General features: G+C 36.7%; 1 protein-coding gene across 5 annotated transcripts in view; it reads right to left on the bottom strand.

Moving 5' to 3' along the window:
• LOC142344115 (uncharacterized) overlaps positions 1 to 22367 on the bottom strand; it is a 76857-nt gene that overhangs the window by 48509 nt on the left and 5981 nt on the right. For 2 of the 5 annotated variants that reach the window (XM_075395614.1, XM_075395615.1), the window contains exon 2: positions 14639 to 14852. In XM_075395614.1, the coding sequence (XP_075251729.1) occupies positions 14639 to 14794 (156 nt within the window). In that variant the 5' untranslated portion in view covers positions 14795 to 14852. The other 3 variants (XM_075395617.1, XM_075395618.1, XM_075395616.1) reach the window with 3 other exon arrangements.

Raw genomic sequence — 22367 nt, 5'->3', positions numbered from 1 at the left:
AGAAACAACTTCCAGCACCTTTGAGTGAGGCAACAACGAAATCTATTAGTACTTTTACGGCCAACAAACGTTCTTCTACAGTCCCTTATGTAACTATAAAACGATTTTGCCAGCTTATGCTAGGTGAACACTCCTCAACTCTTTATCAGATAATGGATATTCTGCTTAGTGGCCATGGGAGTTGTGTGCGAGAATCCTCAAACTCTTTCATAACCTTTCAATTTTGTAAAAATTGATACTCAAAAAAGTGTTGATGTTGTTTCAAAATTAAATTAACTTTTACTTCATATGTTTTACAAAAGCTAGCAACTCTAATTCATTTACATCAGGTATGAATGGAAATTTCTCACAATAAAAATAATGAACAATATATATGCAAAATAAACCACAAAGCTGGGAGTCTGATGATTGCAATGGAGACTGAATGTCTCTTCTATGTTCCATGATATCCATCATTATCTCCAAGTCTTTACACTGTTGTAAACGGTTGAAAATATCCTTGTAGGTAGTCAAGGGTAGAGCCAATGGATCCGCAAAATATATTATTGGGTATGCATATCGTTTAGCTAGCACTACCCAGTGGGTTCCAATAGAGTTGGATCGTGATGCATTAACAATAATAAATGTGTTGGTTTGCAAGTTCAGAGGAAAATTATCAGTGGCATAAACCCCTCTGAATTTGAATTTGAGGTGTTTACACTTTTTCACTTGAAGTTGAATTTGGTCTTCGTCCATTAGTATGTGATCATGGGAAGAGCGTTTTTAGATGCGTTTCTTGCAGAGTCAATGTAGATCGTAGAGGCTTTTTCCCCAAGAAAAAATATTTCAACATTATGAGCTAACGCTGCATCGAACTTGAGCTCAACAGACAATGATGAATTTGTGAGCTCTGGATGAATAAAGTCATGAGTTGCCTCTTGAGTGCTGGTCAGATCAAATACCATTATATAATGGTTTGCGAACTCACTCAGAGGTATTCCATGGCCATTTTCTACATAAGCTAATGCACTCATTGAATTGTAGTACAACCTCTTGTTGTCAGTTGTTGATATTGGAGTTCCAGCCGTTGCAAAACCATTTCGATAAATGGTTATCACTCTTAAACCAAATTTTTGATAATGGAATGGATTAGCGGTGTTGGTACCGATGAATGCTGTACCAACGCATAATGCAACACTGACTCTTCTGATTAGCTCTTTAGTGAAAATATCCTCATGTTTCCAATTTTGTTGGCCTGTTGTAGCCAAGAATGTTTTGGTAATTACTTCATTGTATCGGTAAATTGCCGGAGTTTTCAATAATGTCTTCTCAATTGCACCTACAACATTATCTGACACCGTCATCTTCCTGATAAATAAATTAGCCTCATCTATTTTAACCTTGTAGTGTTTCGCGGGGTCCTCACTAATGAATGCAAAGTCGTCTTGAGATCTTCTCATTGAAATGCGTAAGGTAACTCCACTAACCAAATGTTTCTCACATGAAAAGAAATCAACCGCCAACTTTCCATATAATGTTATGCGTACGGATTGTCGCACTGTTCTTTTTCTTATATCTGATATTGCTGTTGGAATAGTGCCCGGGTTTTCCTCATATTCGTAACCCTGACATTTCAGCCATGTTTTCTTTGCGTCTGTCCCATGAGAGAATTCAGTTTCTATGAAACTTTTGTGTGCATAGTGCCCATTAGCTGTTGAAATTTTGATACAGTTTGCAGAAACAGTACAGTCGGCAAAAAGTGAATGAAGGATATTATTAGCAAAATATGGAAGATCACTGGCATTAGCGTCACCAGCTGTGTAGCGCAAATCCGTTCCATCTGTTTGAAGTATTCGACACTTGATCTCCAGGTAAATTTTTTGCAAGTCAATAAAATTGTTGCGATCACCAACAACTTCAAATTCCAATGATGATCCTGAAGGCGAATAAAGGGGTCCTGTTTTTTGCTCGAATGATTGATCAAATGTTACCAGCAAAGGTGGTTTTTCAAATAAGTCTAAAGAACTGTGAGTGGCTTCAGATGGTATCATAATATTAGTTCGCATTTTTCACTCGCGAGAAAAAATCCAGACGACTCCTTTTCGGACGGGGTTTTTGAGAAATGATTCTTCTGGTTGAGATTTTTCGTTTTTGGTTTGAACGAAGTCTCGTGTATTGTCGCCTTTTTCGTCTAATTATTTTACGGCCTGATGCAATACGTGATTGAAGAGATCCACCTATTTGTTTGCGAGCTGTTTTTGCTACTGTACTTTTCAGTGCTTGTTTTGCTGACTTTCTTTTGGTTGCAACTTCTACTAACTCTGGTGCTCCCTGAACCAATAAATCACAACCAATCTTTTTTGCTGCGGACCAGAGAAATTTGCGTGCTAATGGCAGAGCAACTCTTCCAATACCTGCAGCAAGGGCTCCAAAACCGCTGCCTCTTTGTATGTAGTGTCCGGAAAAATGCGGCATTGGTTGAGATGCTTGATTGCTGTAGTATGTCTCCATATCAAATAATTTTTTGAAATTTTAAACTGACTATAACTTTTCCGGTACCAGTAAAAGGAATTAGTTTTCCAGTTTCGTTTCTCAACTCTACCTGGATGTTCTGAATATTGTTTGATAATATTGGCTTGTAATCCAAATTTGTGTAAGACTTATGGTGTATGGGTGTCACTGTGTTTATGCTACCGTTTCTCAAACGTCTTTCAGACTCAATGATTTTTATTACCGGAGCTCTCACATCACCAACGTTTTGATGTTCAATTATATCAATGTATACAAATATTAGCTGTGATCCGCAAGTGATATCAACTGGAAAATCTCCAACATGTCTGTTCAAAGTGTTGCCTGCTTTTTTTGACTTCTAACCAATGTGAATAAAACCAGGATTCGAAATATCTCTTATTCCTTTAAAACCAAGAATACTGGGGACTTCTTCATCTTCAAATGACAAACCTTCGTTAGGCCCAAATTTTAAAACTAACTTTTGCGTTACAGTGTCAAAATCATAGTCAAAGTTTTTCAATTGAGCGATTCGAAAAATTTCTTCCAGAAGCTCTTCTGAACTGTTGTATATACCTTTGCGAATTCTTCGAAGTTGTCCAGTGCGGTTATGTGAAGCATCAAGTTCAGCGCCAGAACTGACATATGCAACTATTTCGGCTGAGTTTATATTGCTGATGTTTGATGGAAATGATATTGAAGCAAGGGCAACTTGCCAATCGCCATCTAACTGTAATGTTTGGGCGAGTTGATTTCGAAACTTGGCCATAGTATTATTGGTAAAATTCCCATTGATGCATTCGATATCAAATCAATAGTAAATTCTTTATTAATACTCATGTTTAGTCTTCGACAGGAAGGACGATCACTTGGACTAATTCTGGTTCATAAAATTTACCTTCAATTATAAGGTTGTTTGCGTCTAAAAGGTTGTATGTTGGTGGACCAAGGGTGGCAACCTTGAATACTGTGAAGACTTCGTCTGTGTAATTTTGTTTATAACCTTTCCTAAATATTTCGTCTGGCTTTGCAATCCGAACCAGGTCTCCTTCTTCGTATTTTGGCTGGTACTTTTTTGTGCTAATTGCTAGGGATATTAGAAACGGATCATGTTTTTTGAAAGTTTTATTAGGCGCAAGTTGGGTAACACGATTAACACGACTGTTTATAGTATTTACAAACTGGGGCAATTGCTTAATATAATTCCAAGTCCAATTTTCCTCCAGGTATTTGTGAATAATGTTTTTGATTGATCGAATATTCCTCTCAGCAAATGCCGACTTGGTTTCGTTTTCGGTTGTATATAAATGAATCTCCTTGTTTTCACAAAATTTTTTGAATTCACCTTTAAACTCGGATCCCTTGTCTGTCCAAACTCTTTCTGGTTTTTTCTGTTTGATCATTTTTTTGAACGCTTCAACAGCGTCTTTTGCATATAAAGCCTTCATTGGTTGCACTCTAAGGTATCGCGATAAAACATCAACAGCCACCAGTAAATATTTGACTCCGTTGTTGTGTTGGACAATTTTATCCATATACGCCACATCGACAGACCAGATTTCGTTTATTCTGTATGCAACAGCTTTAGTCTCGGAAAAGTTTTTCTGAAATGTCTGTATTTTGTGTATGGGGCTTTCGACTGAAGGTATTGAACCACTTTGGATCTTGGTAAACCACTGGCTTTCTTCAAATTAGCTATGCTACCAAAAGCTGCACTACCTTTTGTGTATAATTTGTTCAATTGTTTAACGTGAGAGGAAGTAGTTTGTCCACGAGCTAGACGGTTGGATTTCGTCTTTTGCATCTTCAAAGCTTCCTTCATCGTCGCCAGAAGCTTTTGATTCTTCTGTTCTCGAGACTCCTGATTCTTCGTTTTCTGGTTCATCCTTGAACAACTGTAACTTTTCGTTTAGTGATAAGGCAAGAAATTTTTTTGCGTATGTATTACAAGTTAATTGTGAACTGATATCTAGAAAGGTCAGGACTTTGTAATGTTCAAGTGAAAGCTTAGATGATGTTTGTTGTAGATCGTAAAGAAAATCTGCGACAAGAATTCCCGTGCTTGACTTATTAACCATTAGTCTTGATGTCTGATCAAGCGATAGAGATTCTGACTCTTCTATTTTTTCCAATATTATGCTCGCTTTTTCAAACTTTTTTCTGTCAAGGTGTTTAATATCTCTCACAACTCGCTCCCTGATTTCAGTTGAAATTTTTGTATCAATTTTGTCATCTCTAGTCTCATTCAACTCATCATTGATATCCTCCAAAATATTATCGGTCTGCTGTTGCGTGTCTTGTTGCGTGGTAGAAGGTGCTGGTGGAGACTTGCTTCTTTGCAACAGTGATATTTGTTTTGCTTTCTCTCGGACATTTTCATTGTTGAGAAGTTGAGCAATTTGAGGTTGTTCATTGGCATACATTTGACGAGGAATTTGCACAAACTCTTCAGTGTGCATTTTGCTCCAGAAAAGCAATACAAGGTAACGCAATCAGTTTAATTAGACGAATTCCAGAATCTGATCGAAAAATTTTGATTCTCTCACTTTTTTCAACTCGCCTGTCTGCAAGTTTACGTAGTGGTTTCTCGAATTTTTTTGATTCAACTTTATTGATTGGTACAACTCCAGAGAGTACGTTCATCACACAGTCACTCAAGAACCAAATGAAATCGCCCTGATATAATATTTCTATTTGAGCCGTGTTCTCATTCCTCTTATTTGCCCATTGCTTGAGCATAAGCAAATGTTTCTTTTTCATTTGTAAATGTTGTAATGACTGCTTCAGGGGACGAAATGTAAAAAATAGAAGGATCCGGTCCAATTAGTTGCGATGAAAAACGTAAACCCTGACTGGTTTTTGGGTCGAGATCAATCATCAAATGTCCAAAGGGCTCCGCAGTTGCTAGTTTGTATGCTTCTCTTATCAGTTGGAGACAATTCAACTGTTTTCCAAGATATTCAATTTGTTGAATGTCACGAAGCGACTTGAATAATATTATGTGTGTTGTATTCAGATCAATGGTTCTGGACCATTTGCTTTGATGGAACAAATTATGCTTGACGTATATAACATTTAATTTGCGATGACGTCCTGAGGTAGCTATTTTTACAAATTCTTTATCGTTGAAGATTTCTTCACATGAATCGTCATAGATAAGTAGACAATGTGATAGATTTTTTGTTATATCAAAGCCTGAGTATTTTAGAAACTCAATCCCTGGTATAACTCGTTGCATATCTTTGAAAAGTGGTTGGAACTCTTTGTAAAAATAATAATTTTTTTCAAAGCGTGGATAAAAGGTCGAACCTTTTAGCATTCGAAATAAGAGTTCTGTTTTACCACAACCACTTGGTCCTACAATAGACATGAATACCCTGTCATGTGTAAGAATAATTTTGTTCATAGTTTGGGATTAGGTAAAATGTAACCAACTAAACTCGATAAGAGAGCAATCCAAATTGATTTCTCTTCACAGCTTTCTGATAATAGAAAGAGCATAGAGAAGCAAAGAATGATCATTAAGACAATGATACTAACTTGAACAAAAAATATTACTTCGGACCTTGGTACTGTTGAATTTGAACAACAACGCCATGGGGGCCTCTCTTTGTTGTTCACATCAAATACTAAATTACTGATACCGGCGTCAGCCTTGTCTCTTTGATTCATTGGAGAAAAAAATCAATTGAAAAGTGAATTGAAACAAGAATGATATAAAATGTTAATTTTTTTAATTATTCACTGGGCAACTGTTTCATGTACCAGAACTCAAATAAATTGAAACCTTTAATATGACTTTTTATCTCTAGTTTATAACAAACTGTTGATGAGTCATTTTCCTCGACCGATGGTTGATTGAAAACTTTTTCAACTTCGGGGTGCTCCAAGACATATAACCGCAACTCATTCGGCATCTCATTTAGTGATAGCTCACGTTCTGGTGGTGATTTTTTCAATCTAAATTGAGGAACTTTTTTGTCCGCCCATTGCTTCCAACGTGGGATTCGCTGCTCTTTGGGGGACTGCATAGGCTTCGGGTTTGTTTTGTTCATAGCCATATTTGAACTGATTCCGATGTTCTCGAGCTCTCTGTTTATTTTTTACGTACAGTTGGAAGTGATAGAAATTATCTATCACGGGCAGGAAAGCCCTAAAGCTGTCTAGCTCGTCGGGAGAAAGAGTAATGGTTGCAAAATAACGTTTTGCTGCTGCGCTATAAAGCGGGTTGTAACGCGGTTGTTGTGCTGTGTTTGGCTTATTGTTGAGATAGTTCGTTCGGTTCTGTTGATCACTTGAAAAATTATTCTGTATTGGTGGAGAGGGATCCTGAACTCTGTTGAATATTATAATCGGCTGCTCGTCAAGTGGAGTCAAGCAAGTGAATATCTTCAAGTTGTCTGACAGATAAGTTGTTAAGGTGGCCGTGTCTTCTCTGTGCATCACTTTGTGTCCACTGTGAAAATATTCTTGCTTTACGTTCCGCGCAGTGATTTGATAATTGATCGTTTGTTGAACGAAAGTTTGAATGATGATAACAGGAAGGAACTTGTTCTTCTGATATTATCTCTGAGATTCGGGGACAATTTAGATCCTCCAGATTATAAACAGTTTTTTGTAAAAGCTTACTGAGGAGCTCACACTTTTCAATGCCTTTGGCAAAAAAATTTTTTCGTGTGAATCGGAAACTGAAACTCGGACAGATTGTTTTCAAATCACAGTAAGGTATATCACCTTCGTCCCAATCAAGACCGTCTAAGTTATTGGTCAGCCAAATAACAGTTTGTCTATCGTGTGTGGGTAAATCAGCGAATTTAAGCGGCGGTTTGAAAAATATTGTATCGTTGTAACTGGAACACAAACTGAGTTCTTTTATAATGAATCGAAGTGACTTGAGTTTGAAACCTTCGAGATCAAGGACAATAATATTTGTGGTTTTGCTGCCAAAATTTTCTAGCATTCCAATTCACGAAACAATTGTGAATGAAAAATTTTCACTAATAGAATGAATAATATTCCTGTCAGGTGTCCAAAAAGACAATTGTTTACTGGTGAGTAACGGAAAGCGTAAACATATCCAGGGCCTTTGTTTCGGCAATCTTTTATAAATCCAGCGGCGTCATGTAATGCAGCATGAAGTCGTAGCACTTTGCTCCGTTTCAATAAAGGATCTAGTCTTGAATTATCAATTCCAATGAAACCACCATAGGGTCTAAATTTAAGTGCTATTTCTCCGTCAACTTCTGGATCTAACAAAGAACAAGCAGCTACGAAATATAATTGTCGATAAGATATGTGTGTATAATTTATGTTACCTCTCAGTGATAAAACTTTCTCATGAATGAGCTTGATGTCTTTTGTTCCTATTGTGTTCATTATTTACTGTTTACTGAACGTGAGCGTTTAGAGTTTTTGTTTATAAATCTTTCAATTCTGATTGGTTGTCAACTTGAATAATAAATCAAGCACTGCGATTGGTCAATTTATTTTGGAAAGTTTTGTGACCCTGAACATGTTTGGGCATGATCTGATGACTCTCCAATTGATATATCATTAATGATTTTATACATCTACTAACAGGTTAGTTGTTTTACTGTTGTTTTCACCAATTTATGTATGCATTTATGGACATAAGTGATTATGACCATAATTGTGTACATACTTAGGTAAAAACTTGTTTTCTTGTACAACTCTGGGTTTTTTATCATTGTGTATGTATGTATGTATGTATGTATGTATGTATGTATGTATGTATGTATGTATGTATGTATGTATGTATGTATGTATGTATGTATATGTGTATGCATGTTGTATATACATATATGCAGTTTTGTATGATGTATGCAAGTTGCTATATATAAGTGTTTATGTATTATATATATATATATATATATATATATATATATATATATATATATATAAAAGCAGGATGGCGCAGGAGGAGCGCGCTGGGCCCATAACCCAGAGGTCGGTAGATCAAAACTATCTCCTGCTCAACCTTTTTACGTGAATTTATAGATTTTTTTTGTTTGAATATATGTACTGCAGTTGAAATATTTTACTTAAATCGGAGGTTGTGTTTGGGTGTGGTTGGTGTAGGTGGGTGGCGCCTGTTTGTGTGTGTTTGGGGGTTGTGTTTGGGTGTGGTTGGTTTAGGTGCGTCGCTCGTGTGTGTGTGTGTGTGTTGGCTGGGCGTGTGGGTTGGGCATGTGTGTTGGTTGGTTGGACGTGTGTGTTCGTGGGTTGGGGGTGTTGGTAGGGGTGTGGTTGGGTGTTGGTGGGTTGGGCGTGTGTGTTCGTGGGTTGGGGGTGTTGGTTGGGGTGTGGTTGGGTGTTGGTGGGTTGGGCGTGTTGGTTGGGGTGTGGTCGGGTGTGTGTTGGTGTGTTGGGCGTGTTGGTTGGGGTGTGGTTGATGCACAAAACATGATTAACACCTATCACATCTAATAGAGACAAAGTCAACAAAGATTTTGGACTCTATTTCTCAAGAAATTTTTTAAGTTCTTGTCCTCCTATAGGACAAAAATTCGATTTCCATTAAAATCTTTTCTGACCACTTTTATCACTCACAAAACGTGTTTCACAACTATTTGCATTGATTCAAACCAAAAAACACAAAAAAAAAATTTTCGAATCCATTTTCAAAAATTTTTACAAGTTCTGATCTCCTATAGGGCAAAAATTTCAAAATTTGAAAAAAAATTTTCCGACATCTTTTTTTACTCAAAAAACATGTTTCACACATTTTTACATTGATTAAAGCCGAAAAAACGCAAAAAAATTTTTCGACCCCATTTTTCAAAAATTTTTACAAGTGTCGACGCCCATTAGCGGTAAATTCTCAAATATGAAAAACTGGATCTGAATACTTTTATCATACACAAAACATGTAATCGCAATGCTAGCAATAGCAGTGCTTAATTTATATCACTGTTCTAAACAAACAAACAGACCCCGCAGCAAACAGACCCCGCAGCAAACAGTTAGTCGTAACAAAAACTGGGTCAAGCTTGTAAACAAATTGAACAAAGTTAAAATCAACCGAAAAGTTTTCCATTTTCGGTCAAAAGGGGGGGGACAATTTTTGCAATCTATAAAATTTTTGGAAGTGTCCCACCCCGTAGTAGACGGGCGTTCCAAAAATTGTCCAAGCAATAGCAGTGCTTAATTTATATCACTGTTCTAAACAAACAAACAGACCCCGCAGCAAACAGTTAGTCGTAACAAAAACTGGGTCAAGCTTGTAAACAAATTGAACAAAGTTAAAATTAACCGAAAAGTTTTCCATTTTTGGTCAAAAAAGGAGGGGGACAATTTTTGCAGACACCTATAAAGTGTCCCACCCCGTTGTAGATGTGCATTGCAAAAATTGTCCGTCCCCCCACGTTGAGGTTCTAGTCACTTTCCTTTACCACTCCTAGACCTTTTTTGAGACCATACGAAAAAGAAGTTGCTTCTTATAAGAAAGTGATATTTCTGCTCATCAGCGACAATGCTCATCTCAAAAGTGAGCTAATTGAAATTAGAAACAGACATAGTGTCATGGGTTTAATCCGACAACATTAATTGCTTTGCCAGCCTCCTGAGTTGAAATTGAAACTTGATAACCAAACAGTTCTTAGTTGAAAACAAAAAACGTGAGGCTATCAGTCACTGATCAAAAGCGATGAGAAGACTAAAAAAATAAAAATTTTAATAATAATAATAAACCTGAAATTAGAAAAGGACAAATAACAGACAAATAGGTGTGCCCTATTTTTTGTGTTAAATAGCGTAAGCTAATAGCACACAATAAATAAAGCACGTACGAGGTTGGTTCCAATAGAAAAATCTGCAATTCAAAAAGAGAAAGTCATCAAATATTAATTACTGTATTTTTGCGTCCTGTATGTTACTTGTTGCTGACTTGAAGTGTTTTTTGGGTCTATATGGGCAAGACGAAGAATGCCCGTCCCCCGGTGAGGTTGTTCCTAATTTGACAGTAATTGGTTGCTCGTGCGGTTGTTTCCAAGCATGTTCTCCCCCTTCCACGTTTTCGTTATTCATTAAGAAGAAAACAATATAAATTATAGTTACCTGTATTGAGCGACTCTATTTCAGTTTCTGATATTGAACAGCGGAAAATCGAACAACAGTCGGCAGCCTAAAAATAAGGCAAGAGGAATTTGAACCTTACTTGAAAGAAGCTTTTCTTCTTCTCAGCAGCGAAATTGAAGATCTTTTGGTATAAAAGAAGCTATTCTTTTAATTTGGAAAGTAAGGACGAGAAATGGGAAAGAAAAAAGGAAACAAAATGAAAGCCTCTTTAGTTCAAAATACAGTTGATAGTCCTAGTTTTGTTGAAAGCAGTGTGTTATCAGACACTTTATGTGGAAGGAACCAATCCTCTGGATTAACAAAGCCATTGAGCAACTTGACAATTGATGATTCTGTCCCCGTTTCCAAGTTCCAGTTGATACAGTGCTGTTTTATCCTGATAGAAAAGACAAACTGTTTAAAATAACTGTGAAAAGCCACAAAAACAACAAAACTAAAATCAGTTATTCAAATTGGGGACCACAATTTGATTAATGGACGTGCTCACGATCCATTTGGGCATACGCTCAGTTTAGCTCCTTTATGTCAAACGCAAAAAAATTCACCGTGATATAGTAGCCCGCATTGACGATATTCTTTCGACTGGCGAAACAGAGACAAGTTCAAATCGCACAGAGGTCTGTTCTGATGCATCAAACATGAATCCTTTTGAACTGCCAGAATTGGAAACTATTTGCAGCAACAGATTCCAACACTACGTTACATACCTGCCAAATTTATACTCAGTTGGTCTGACGTTCTCACCAAATCTATCGAGGTATGTGTCTCATAGCCAAATTGCACTGAAAACTGAAAGAAGCTAATTGCCATTAGTAGATGCATATTACGAGCATCTAATAGGAGTGGAAAGAAACACAAACAACATCGGGAAAACTTATTGTCCAAACTGTTTGAGCGTTGGGAAGCGGGGGACAACGCCGGACTTTGGCATAAAGCTGCATTGATGAAACAATAAAAAACAGTTAGGAAAGCCATTAGTAGCACTTGCAGCTCGTGCCAAAGCGCTGTGCCTCCAAGGCCGTTTCGGGAGAGCAGAAAAAACTCTGTCATCCGATGGAGCAGCACCAGACAGTATCCAAGCATTCAGAGAGCGTTAAAATCTACAACCTCTGCATGAAGAACCTCGGCTTCAATTTCAAGATTACAGCGCACAACTCAACAATTTGATAGATATTTGGTTAAATAGAAGCCTTCCCCAATTTCTCAGCTGCTGACTGATCTAAAATGTACCCCGGACACCTTTTGCACGTAGTTAATTGCGCTGCTTCTGATCAATCAAAACAAGATATTTATGCGTAACAAAGCTAGTGAATTTGGCCAGTGATCAGCTACCTCTGTCGATGGCATCATTTCTCTGCAGTGCTTCTTTAACAGCTTTAAAAAATTAAATTTGGGTGAGCGTCCGATAGCGCAGGACGAGATTTCGCAACGTTTGGTTGCAAAGGGCAAAGTCAAACAAATACAATTTGAGTCGGCCGAACTGTTCTTGTCTAAACAAGATGATGTAGGAGACAAAGGTGGAGTTGAAAGTATCATACACGCAACCAAAATTACACTTGAGAAATTGTAGGTTTCACAGGATGCAGGAATATTATAGATCGATTGAAAAAATGTCTTTAATTACTTTAAAAGAAGTCAATTTCTAAATGCAGCTGTTACTTTAATTCCGAGTCTTGCATCATTTGCCATATATTGCTACTAACAGCACAGTCATCTTCATTATAGCAACAAATCTGTAACAAGTCAAACTGGAGTGTAACAATGAGGTCCCTTGGGTCCCCTGTTGTTCTCCTTAACCTTGTGGCCTGTAATAGAAGAGATTGAATTAAAAATACCTAATCTTACCCAGCACTGTCGGTACTTTGACGATGGTATCATCGCTGGTAAAGAAACTGATCCTAACGAGGCTTTAGATATATTGACTTCTCAGGCAGAAACTTGCGGCTTAGAACTCAAAAGAGGCAAATGTGAGGGCTGGTCAAAAGTAACTCTGAAAGCGATCGATGGCAGAATAAAAAAACAGTACAGAGGGAAATGAAATACTGGGTGCTGCTGTCGGGTCCCCCCAATTCGTTGCTTCCTCGATACATAAACGTGTTCAAAAGATCTGAGAAATACTGCAGAACCTTGAGTACATAAAAATCCCAGAGTGTGCTCTGGGCATTCTACGTAGTTGCCTGGGGGTACCAAAACTGCTGTATTCACTGCGCTGCAGTACAACATCAGAAGAAGCTGTAAATCTTTTTGAGGAGTTTGACTTGCTTCAAAGGACAACTTTCGAGAATATACTGGAACAGTCTTGTAGATTGAGTCATGGCATCAAGCATGCTTGCTTATCAAAAAGACAGGAATTGGAATCCGAAAAACTTCTGATCAAATAAAAGCAGCCTATATCGGTTCGATATCGCAGACTGCTACATTATTAGAGTTTACAACTGGCTAACATGCGACAGCAGATCACACTTTTACCAAAATGATAAATGATTAATGACATAAATGGTTTGTCAATATCGCTGCTTACTCAAAGCAAAATACAGGGGGTCCTTGACGAAGTTGCTGTCAATAAATTAATTGAAAATCAAACGTCCGAAAGAGAAATAGCTCAATTGTTGTCACTCTCTCTGCACCAATCAGGAGCATGGTTATCAGCTCCCTTACTGTCTCGCGGCCTCCGTATCATGCCAAACGGTTTTTGTGCATCTGTGAAGTACAGACTTGGCGCTCTCATATATGAAGAAGAATGCCCTATTCTAAAACAGGTTCTTTGGATACACTTGGTGATCATGCGGTTATATGTCATCGGCGGGACGATATTATTTTGCGACAGGACCGGCTAAGGGACAAAATTGTTTTCCGCTCACAGCGCTGCCGAGCTGTCACCAGTTTGCGAGCAGAAAAACCTGATGCCAGAAACAAATTTTTGACCTGGAGATGTGTATTTACCATGTTGGTCTGCTGGGCAACAGCAGCTCTGGATGTAACCATTACCTCCCCACTGCAACCCAATGTTTTTTCAAATGCGGCGAGGAAGTCCAGTTTTGCCCTGAGAGTTGCGGAAGACAGGAAGTTCGAGTGGTATTCTCAACAATGTGCCAACATAGGTGCTAAGTATATTCCCCTGGCTTTTGAATCATTTGGTGGACTTTCTGAATTGGTCCGAAAGACATTGAAGCGAATAGTTCTGCTCACTGACAATAGAAGTTTGTACTCAGCTGGTTTGTCAGTTGCTTTCAGCAGGCTTGCTCAATCGGTTTCAGTCACGCTAATGCGAGGAAACGCTATAATGTTGATAGCAAGAAGTGCATAACTGTGAGCCAGTTGCAAGCAAAAGAAGCCTCTTTAATGTCTAATGATCTTTGATTGTGTGGGTTTCAGTAACACAATTGCAAACCAGATTGCGTGAGTTCCGCTAACCCAATTGCAAATTCGATTGTTTGGGTTTTTTATTTCAACTGAAAACTCGACTGTGTGGGTTTTACTATTCTAATTTGAAACCACATTGTATGGGTTTTGATTCACTTAATAAATCATAGTGACGAGCGGCCACTAATCAGAGAGTTGCTGTGATTCCAAATTTGGACTAAAACTTTCGCCTGTTAACTAATGGCATGGAAATGAGTTAATAAAGTGGACTAAGATTATCTTACGACGCCACATATTTTTTTAAACATTATAAGTTAAAAAAAATTGGAAAGAAAAACAAATAGCCACTCTTCACTATTCTTTAATTTTAATAAATTATCATTTAGTAGATAATTCTAGAAAATTTTTGATGAGATTTATCCTGAAATACAATTTTTGAATATTTATGCATTTCAGTTATCCATTCATGCCCAACGGTTAGGCAGTTCAATTTTGTTCCTTCTAAAAAAATGCAGACGTTGAGGCGAACAAACGAAGAGGCGAAATGTGTGAAAATTGATTTATCAGAGAAAGTATTTCAATTTTTGTTGTTCTAAATTGTCCTCATTTTTCATTGTCTTCAATTGAGCTCTTCAATTAAAATGTCAGTTACTACAAACCAGATAGATAAATAAAAGCAGGTAGAACTAACCTGTATAACAAGTCGGATAAAGATGAAAACAAATTTGATCAGCCCTTTTAAGGCCGCATCCTCGTCATCATTGTAAGATTGCATCATTGGCCCAAATTGCCCAAAAGTCACGTTGGCTGATTCCGCAATGGTAGCATTCTCAAATCCTTCGTCCATTTCTAACTGTTGATATTTCGGTTGGTATTTCAGCTCGGCAGAAGATTTACGTCAATACCTGGAAGTTATGGATGATTAAAGCGGTATCGCAGACTAAAGACACATTGTTATTTTCAATAACTTTAAAACAAACAAAGCAAAGAGCAGTTCAAATATTATTTGTTTGAAAATGTAAATAAAAGCGGGTGCCCTGAGCCTATAGATGGAAATTGAAGCTGGATTGAAAGCGATTTCGAATTCAATGGCAAAACATCTGTCACGCATATGATACTTACTCTAGTTATTTATTATTTAAGTTTGTTTTTCACACAAAATTCACCAAATTTGCTAATCTTTCAGAAATTATCTGAAATAAATACCAAAAGTTTTCGATTCAACTTTCACGAGAGATACGAATACGCGTGAATATTTTGTTTAGTTAAATAGATTTAGGCGTGCATGTCGAACAGTAACTGGGAAGAATTTTGCCGGGATTTTCCATAAGTTCAGAGGGAGGGGGAAATAATGAAACAAAAGTCAAGGTTATATCAATATGGTCTTATGGTCTCAGAATTTCAAAATTGTCTTTATAATAAATTTCGGTAATTTTCCACAAAAGGCAAAATCTGCCATTTAAGTTCCTTAAAACTTGCTAAGCATCCTGTTAGTTTCAATTTGTTTTCATGTTTTCAAAGTTCTCTCGAAGGTGGCTCCCCCTTAAAGTCGCTAATCAAAGTAGAAGAAAAATAAAATGCATGCATTCTCACTAACCATGCTTAAACATTGCACCTTCTTTATCACTACCTGGATAATTGTTCCGACCTCACCACGGTGGAGGGAGGAACTATATGCTCAATTGTTTTTTTGTTGAGTCAATTCTGGCCTATCGATATATTCATCGGAGAGAGTTTTGAGTGGTATCATTGGAAAACCATTTAGGCGTGGAATTTTAAGTTTAAAAAATTTGTTTTAAGTTTGCTTTTTTCGCGGAGCTACCGAGGTTTAAAGCTTTTTGTCGACATTTGATATTTCACGTAATTTTGTTCACTTTTAACATTTTGTCCAATTTAAGATTTTTGTATCAAATAGTTGCTTCAAATTATATTTTGTGCTAAGATTTTAAGCAATTTCGACAATGTTTATCTTGAAAGTCAGCTAGTTGAAATTACAAACAGATATAGGTTTCTGGGCTTCATTGGATAGCATTAATTGCGCTGCGAGGCGTCTGAGTTGTAAGCAAAATTTGAGAACTAAAATTCAAAGTTGATAACACAAAAAGTGAGGTTGTCAATGACTGAAGACAAAAAAAGCAAAATTGCAAAATCTTTCATCGCGATTAAATTCTTAATCAGTAAGCAAAGTTTTAGAAAGATTCAAGCGCAAAATTGCTCCGACCACAACCTAGTGATGGGGGGAATTATATGATCAACTGGGCTTTTCTGTTCAGTCAATTTCGCCGATCGGTATAAAAAATCAAGGAGAGTCTTAAGTGATATCGTTAGACCGCCATTTGAATTCAGACGTCTATTTATTGAGGTTAATAATTTTTCTGAACATTTTCTATTTCAGATAATTTTGATTATTTTTAAAATATTTATCGAATTCGAGCGCCGTTGTTCTTAAATCTTTTCACAAATTCTTTGTTCGTTTTTTTTTCTTTTCAAATAGAGACAATTTTTTATCATCTCCAAATTTCATTAAAAAAAGATTCGAAATACGTTCAAGAGAGACACGATTAGCATATACTTCGTTTTCATGGATTAGCTCAGGGTTTTTGTGGCTTCGGCACTGTTTTCTTCAAAAATTGTATACTAATTTTTGAAATTTCCCTGCGTTTGTTGCGCGTTTTGTAGTCCAAAAATTTAATCTCATCAATAATAACTCCAATTCTTTTTCTAAAACATTTTATTTGAATCTATTAAATGCTTTCATTTGATACCTAATGGCTGTCACAGCTTTGAAAAGCAATTTACGAAAAGTAAAAAAAAATTGTAATTTGACATACTTTAGTCTTTCTGATTTAAAAATCTAGCTTTGTCTCTCAGTCTCGCTGATGGCATGTCCTCTCTTCTTTTTAAGTAAACAAAAATCCTTATTTTGCTTTAACATTATTTTCATAATCTTTGATACTACTGAGTTTTAACATTTTTTTTGGATATTTAATAAGATTTTTGATTCGTTTTTGTACCCAAATAAACTATCACTATAATGAGAGTTCTGAAAGTTCATTTATGTAGCTTCCAGTCAATAGTTTATGGTTTAAATGTTTTCGAATATTCCCCGAAATTTTTTAAAACCCAGGTTTACGCCCGTATTTGTTGCTCTTTTGTAGTCATCAGAATCAATCTAGTTATTGGCAAGTTTCTTCATTTTCCTACAAAGATTTCCATAACCGGATTTACAGCTTTTAATACGAAGCTAATGGTTTTCGTAACTTTGATACTACGTGTTTTAAAGAAAACTTTGTTATTTCGTTTATTTTAAAAATACAATTTTGCGTTAACTGCTAATGATTTTAATGGCTTCAATATACTGGGTTTTCCTAAATGGCTTGTAATTACTGTTATTTTGTAACCATATGACTTAGTCTCATCAAAGACAAATCCCATTGGCTCCATAGGACAAATGAGTAAATCTATGCAGTGTTTTTTAGATAATGGCTGATGATTGCTTTGACACCTGAAAATATTTGGTTTCAAAAAAAGTCTGTGGATTTTTTCGCCCTTTTAAATCTATTTGTTATCTAGTCCCATTAAGGACAAATCACATCTGCTTTTTAATGAAGAAAAATGAGTGTATGTAGTTGAAAACGCATCTGATGGTATTTTGACTTTGTTACTAAGTTTTTTTTTAAAAACAGATATTTTTTGAGTTAATTAATGTTTTTCGTTTTTGCTTACTTTGTTGTTTATCTTATCTAGTCTTTTCAATAACAGTTCTTATCCGTGCTTTAATACGGCATGAATTTATTTAATTCATTTAGCAATTGCGGTATATAACACTGTTTTTTTTTCTTCCGAACAGTATGGGAATATTTGTAAGTAACCAATCTCTTCATTTTGTACACAATTAAATCAAAAACTTTGATGAGTGGCGTCAGAACATTAAGTGCGCACGCACATTACCAAGCCACCTTGTTGCTTTTGGTGTTTTAGTAGTTTATGATAACAACCGCTTGAAGAGAAGTAAAGTTGAAGAGAGAAAAACTGCACAACATTGTTTGTCAGATAAGAAAATGAGAGCAAATTTACTGTTTCAATTTATTTAAATGAGATCTAAAAACATCAGAGAAAGACCCCACACAACGATGCGAGCATTTAAGCTCCTTCAAATGAGGTATGTTTTTGAATAATTGTTGAGAAACTTGAACAGAGATAGTGTAAAATTAACAGACAAATCCGTGAAAAAATGAACGGAACATAGACCGCATTTGTATTATGCAAAGCTATACACACTTAAATAAATAAAAGACAATTAATGATCAATGAAATATATAGAATAAACAGTTTGCGAAGGATGTAAAATTTCCTTGTTGCTGAAGTTACCAGGTAAAATGGAAAATGACAGCATCGTTCAAACTATATGCGTAAGATCATAGACCCTATTGCGACTCTCACAATCGGAGCATCTGTAGTTGACCTGCCTGAAAACATCAATTTTCCTAACTACGAAGAAACAATATCAGAATTAAACACAGCCAATTTTTACATAAATGTCCTTTGGAATGGCACAGCACTGCGCATTAAAAACGCATACTTTCACTAGGGGAACTTTCCTTGTAATTGGGAACCATAATAAGAATCGCTGTACTTGTTCACTGTACTGTGCTCAGGGGTAAAGTACAGGTAATTCTTTTCTTTTTCAGATTTGTCTCAACGGGTATATTACCATTTGTATTGAAATCGTGGCAATTGAGTCTAAATATTTTGAAAATGAAATTTTCAATGTAATCATCTTCTGTCTCGTAGCTTAAAATCGACAAGAGAAATTGACTCAATCAGTAAATTGTTTTAATTTGACAAAGCTTCAAAAGAGTTCTTGTGTTTAAAATATAAACTATCGAATAATTTTTTAAATGACAGGAACTGTAAAAAGTCATTATTCACCTTTCATAAATTGTATGATACATCCCTGTTTATTACGCTGGTATTTCTCATATATTCGTTTCAAACCAATTGTAAAAACACAAATATGAAAAATTTAGAGTGACTTAGTTTACGTTTATAATTTTATAACAGACATAAATTACCAAATAAGTTCATTAAAAGAAACTAGCTAATAAAGTGTCATAGATTGATTTGTGATTACGCATATCCACTGATGTAGACCTTATTTTCCAAATTATTGTGAAAAAAATGACCAAGTTCTTACAGAATAGCTATGAACAACAAAAATGAATCTGCACTGAATGATTATGAAACGAAAAAAAATACAAACCAAACGTACCGTACCATACAAAAACCTTGCTTTTGAAAGAAAGGAACTTTTTGTTCCTTATAATATGAGTTCCAAAAAGTTCACGACAAAAACTCGCTAAACTATTAATCTGATAGAGCATTTTGTAGAACTGTAAGTTTGTGGGAACATTTGAGCTGTCCGAAAGAAACAACAATTTCTCTTGCAAAATATTTCAATGGTTAATTATTTTTTACAGCACATCAAGTTTGCGAAAAATTTGATAATTTGTGTGATTCAATGTCATCTTTGCTAAACGGCTCAAAGTGATTCGTAGTAGTTTAGAAATGAACAATCAGTCATCCCAGTCGTTAAAGGACCTCAGTAACTTTTGCCCATCGACTTTATATATTTATTCACAATAGGTTTTAGGGTGAAAAAATGTTCGAATATTCACAAGAAGATCGCAAAATTTTGAACTTCAAGTTCTCTTGCTCTAGTTATTCATGCAAGCATATGTAATCCAATTTCCTATTTCAATCGTGTGATTTCCACTTACATTTTTTGCTACTAAAATGATAAAAGCTCTTAAAATCGCGAAAGTAAGTGTAGTTTACTAGGGTAATTTGTAGGTAGAAAAATAGCTTTATGACCTTCACATACAATTGGGTGCTAAATTGCACGAATTTGCATGGCCAAAACGCTTTCAGTTAGACTGTAAGGGTTTAATTGAAATTACAACTGTTCTGCCTTAAATCGGGCATTAAACTACAAAATTAAGACACGAGGTGTGAAACGAGATTTCTCACAAAAGCTACGAGTCCCTTCTATTTTTTAGTTTTTCCAAAGAATCATACTATTTTTTTTCATAAAGATTTCGGAAATTAAATGGTTTTCGGGATCTTTCAACGTCTCAATTCATCTTCCAATTCAACCAGTTCAGTTTATTTGAAATTATGATCACAACGTATATCGATGAACTGTTTCTTTACTTTCAAATTTTTTCCTTAAGAGATCGCAATCGATTAGTTAATGTTAACAATCACGAAAAAGCAGTGTCCAACGTGAAAACTGTACAGGCAAAACAAAAGCATCTCTAGTCTCGGACAAATAGTTGTCCTGTAAATTTGAACTCCTGTTGTATCAACCCATAGGGAATTAGTCACCTTCACATGCCGCTAAAGAATTACAGTTTAGAGGACTCGAACCTACTACCTCCAGAACTGCCACCAGGCATGCTACCATTGCACAAAAAGTTCTGCTGAAGTAGCAGAGCTTAATTTATAACCAGCTGGGTTAATACACTGTATCCTTTAGACTGCGCGCACCTTATTCACGGACACTGATATTCCAATCAGTCAATAAAGTCTTGATGAATTTTGAAGGAGCTTTAAGAAACAAAATTAAAGATTGATAAGGTTATGGTTGCCAAAACACGCCCTATGCATTGAAAATTTCGATTGCCAATGCCACTATTAGGAATCATCATATCTTTCAAGATAAACCAAAAAAAAATTAAAAAAGAACAGCGATTTCAGCGTGTAGTTAATGCTCTCATCGCAATCTTACTTTGTTCTGGTCTTATTCGGATATTGCCTTGCTTTTACAGTTGCCCCAGTCCTTTTTCTCTGAGCTAAAAATTGAATAGGGCTTCTCAGAGACACAAGCTTTTTTTTTGTTACCTTAGCCCACTACAAGGAAAAGTAGCACAACAAAATCAGCGAAAATATGAGAGGTTCAATAATTATACATCAGTGTTTCACACTTCAAATTTATTTTGAGGCAAAGAGAATCATAATAACCTACCTGTATTATGAAATATTTGGTCGGTCGATCTCTTTTTGGAGAGACACAAACACTTCAAAAAACAGAGCCGGTAGAATACCGGAAATGACTCGAATCGTCGTGCAAAATAATCTCTACCCTAACTTGGACAAAATCAGAATATCGAAAAAAACACTAGAAATAAAAAAAATAGTAGACCATTATAACATAAAAAGCGTTAAATTTTTTTCAGTTCAGTGGTGTGGGTAGGTGCTGGTGGGGGGGGGGAGGTGGTAGGTGGGGGCAGTTAGGTGGTGGTGGGGGGTGTAGGTAGGTGGGAGGTGGGGGGGGGGTAGGTACGTTGCGGGGAGGGTATGTAGTAGGTACGTGGGGGGGGGGGGGGTAGGTAGGTATGTACGAGGGGGGGGGGTAGGTACGTTGGGGTTGGGAGTGTAGGTACGTTTGGGGGGGGGGGGGTTTAGGTACGTGGGGGGTGGGGGATGGGGGGGGGTGGGGGGGAGGGTAAACTCTATTTTTTTGGGGGGGGGAGGGTTAGGTAGTGAAAGGGGATCAAATTTTCTCAGATTGACCGCTTCGCCTTGAATTACAGACTGTTACCAATTGCTATACATTACAAACTAAGCTATTGTTAATGTCCAATGTTCGAAAACAAGTCAACAATCAACAACGGAAGTAAAAGCTCGAATAGAAAAATGTCAAAATTCAAGTTATGAACAAACTTGCTTTCTGCTAAAAAACAAAGCCGGTAGAATACCGGAAACGACTCGAACGGTCGTGCATTATAATCTCTAACATAACCTTACCGAAATCAGAACATCAAAATAGACAAGAGAAACAAACAAACGTAGCCCAACAAACCACATTAAAGTGTTTTAAAAATGCCGACAATTTTTTAGGTGTGGGGGGAGCTAGGTGGGGTGGGTGGATAAGTTGGGGAGATGGGTAGTGCTGGGGTAGTTGGGGGGGGGGAGGTAGGCGGGGGTAGTTAGGTGGTGGTGGGGTTGTAGGTAGGTGGGGTGGGGGTAGGTACGTTGGGGTTGGGAGGGTAGGTACGTTGGGGGAGTAGGTACGTTGGGGGGGGGGGGGGTTAGGTACGTGGGGGGGGGGGGTAAACTTTTTTTTTTGGGGGGAGGGAGGGTTAGGTAGTAAAAGGGGATCAAATTTTCTCAGATTGACCTCTTCGCCTTGAATTACAGACTGTTACCAATTGCTATACATTACAAACTGAGCTATTGTTAATGTCCAATGTTCGAAAACAAGTCAACAATCAACAACGGAAGTAAAAGCTCGAATAGAAAAATGTCAAAATTCAAGTTATGAACAAACTTGCTTTCTGCTAAAAAACAAAGCCGGTAGAATACCGGAAAACGACTCGAACGGTCGTGCATTATAATCTCTAACATAACCTTACCGA

Source organism: Convolutriloba macropyga, chromosome 8 (assembly GCF_964194025.1).
Source record: "Convolutriloba macropyga chromosome 8, txConMacr16.3, whole genome shotgun sequence".
NCBI lineage: Eukaryota > Metazoa > Xenacoelomorpha > Acoela > Convolutidae > Convolutriloba > Convolutriloba macropyga.
This window is presented reverse-complemented; position numbering and strand designations above follow the sequence as displayed.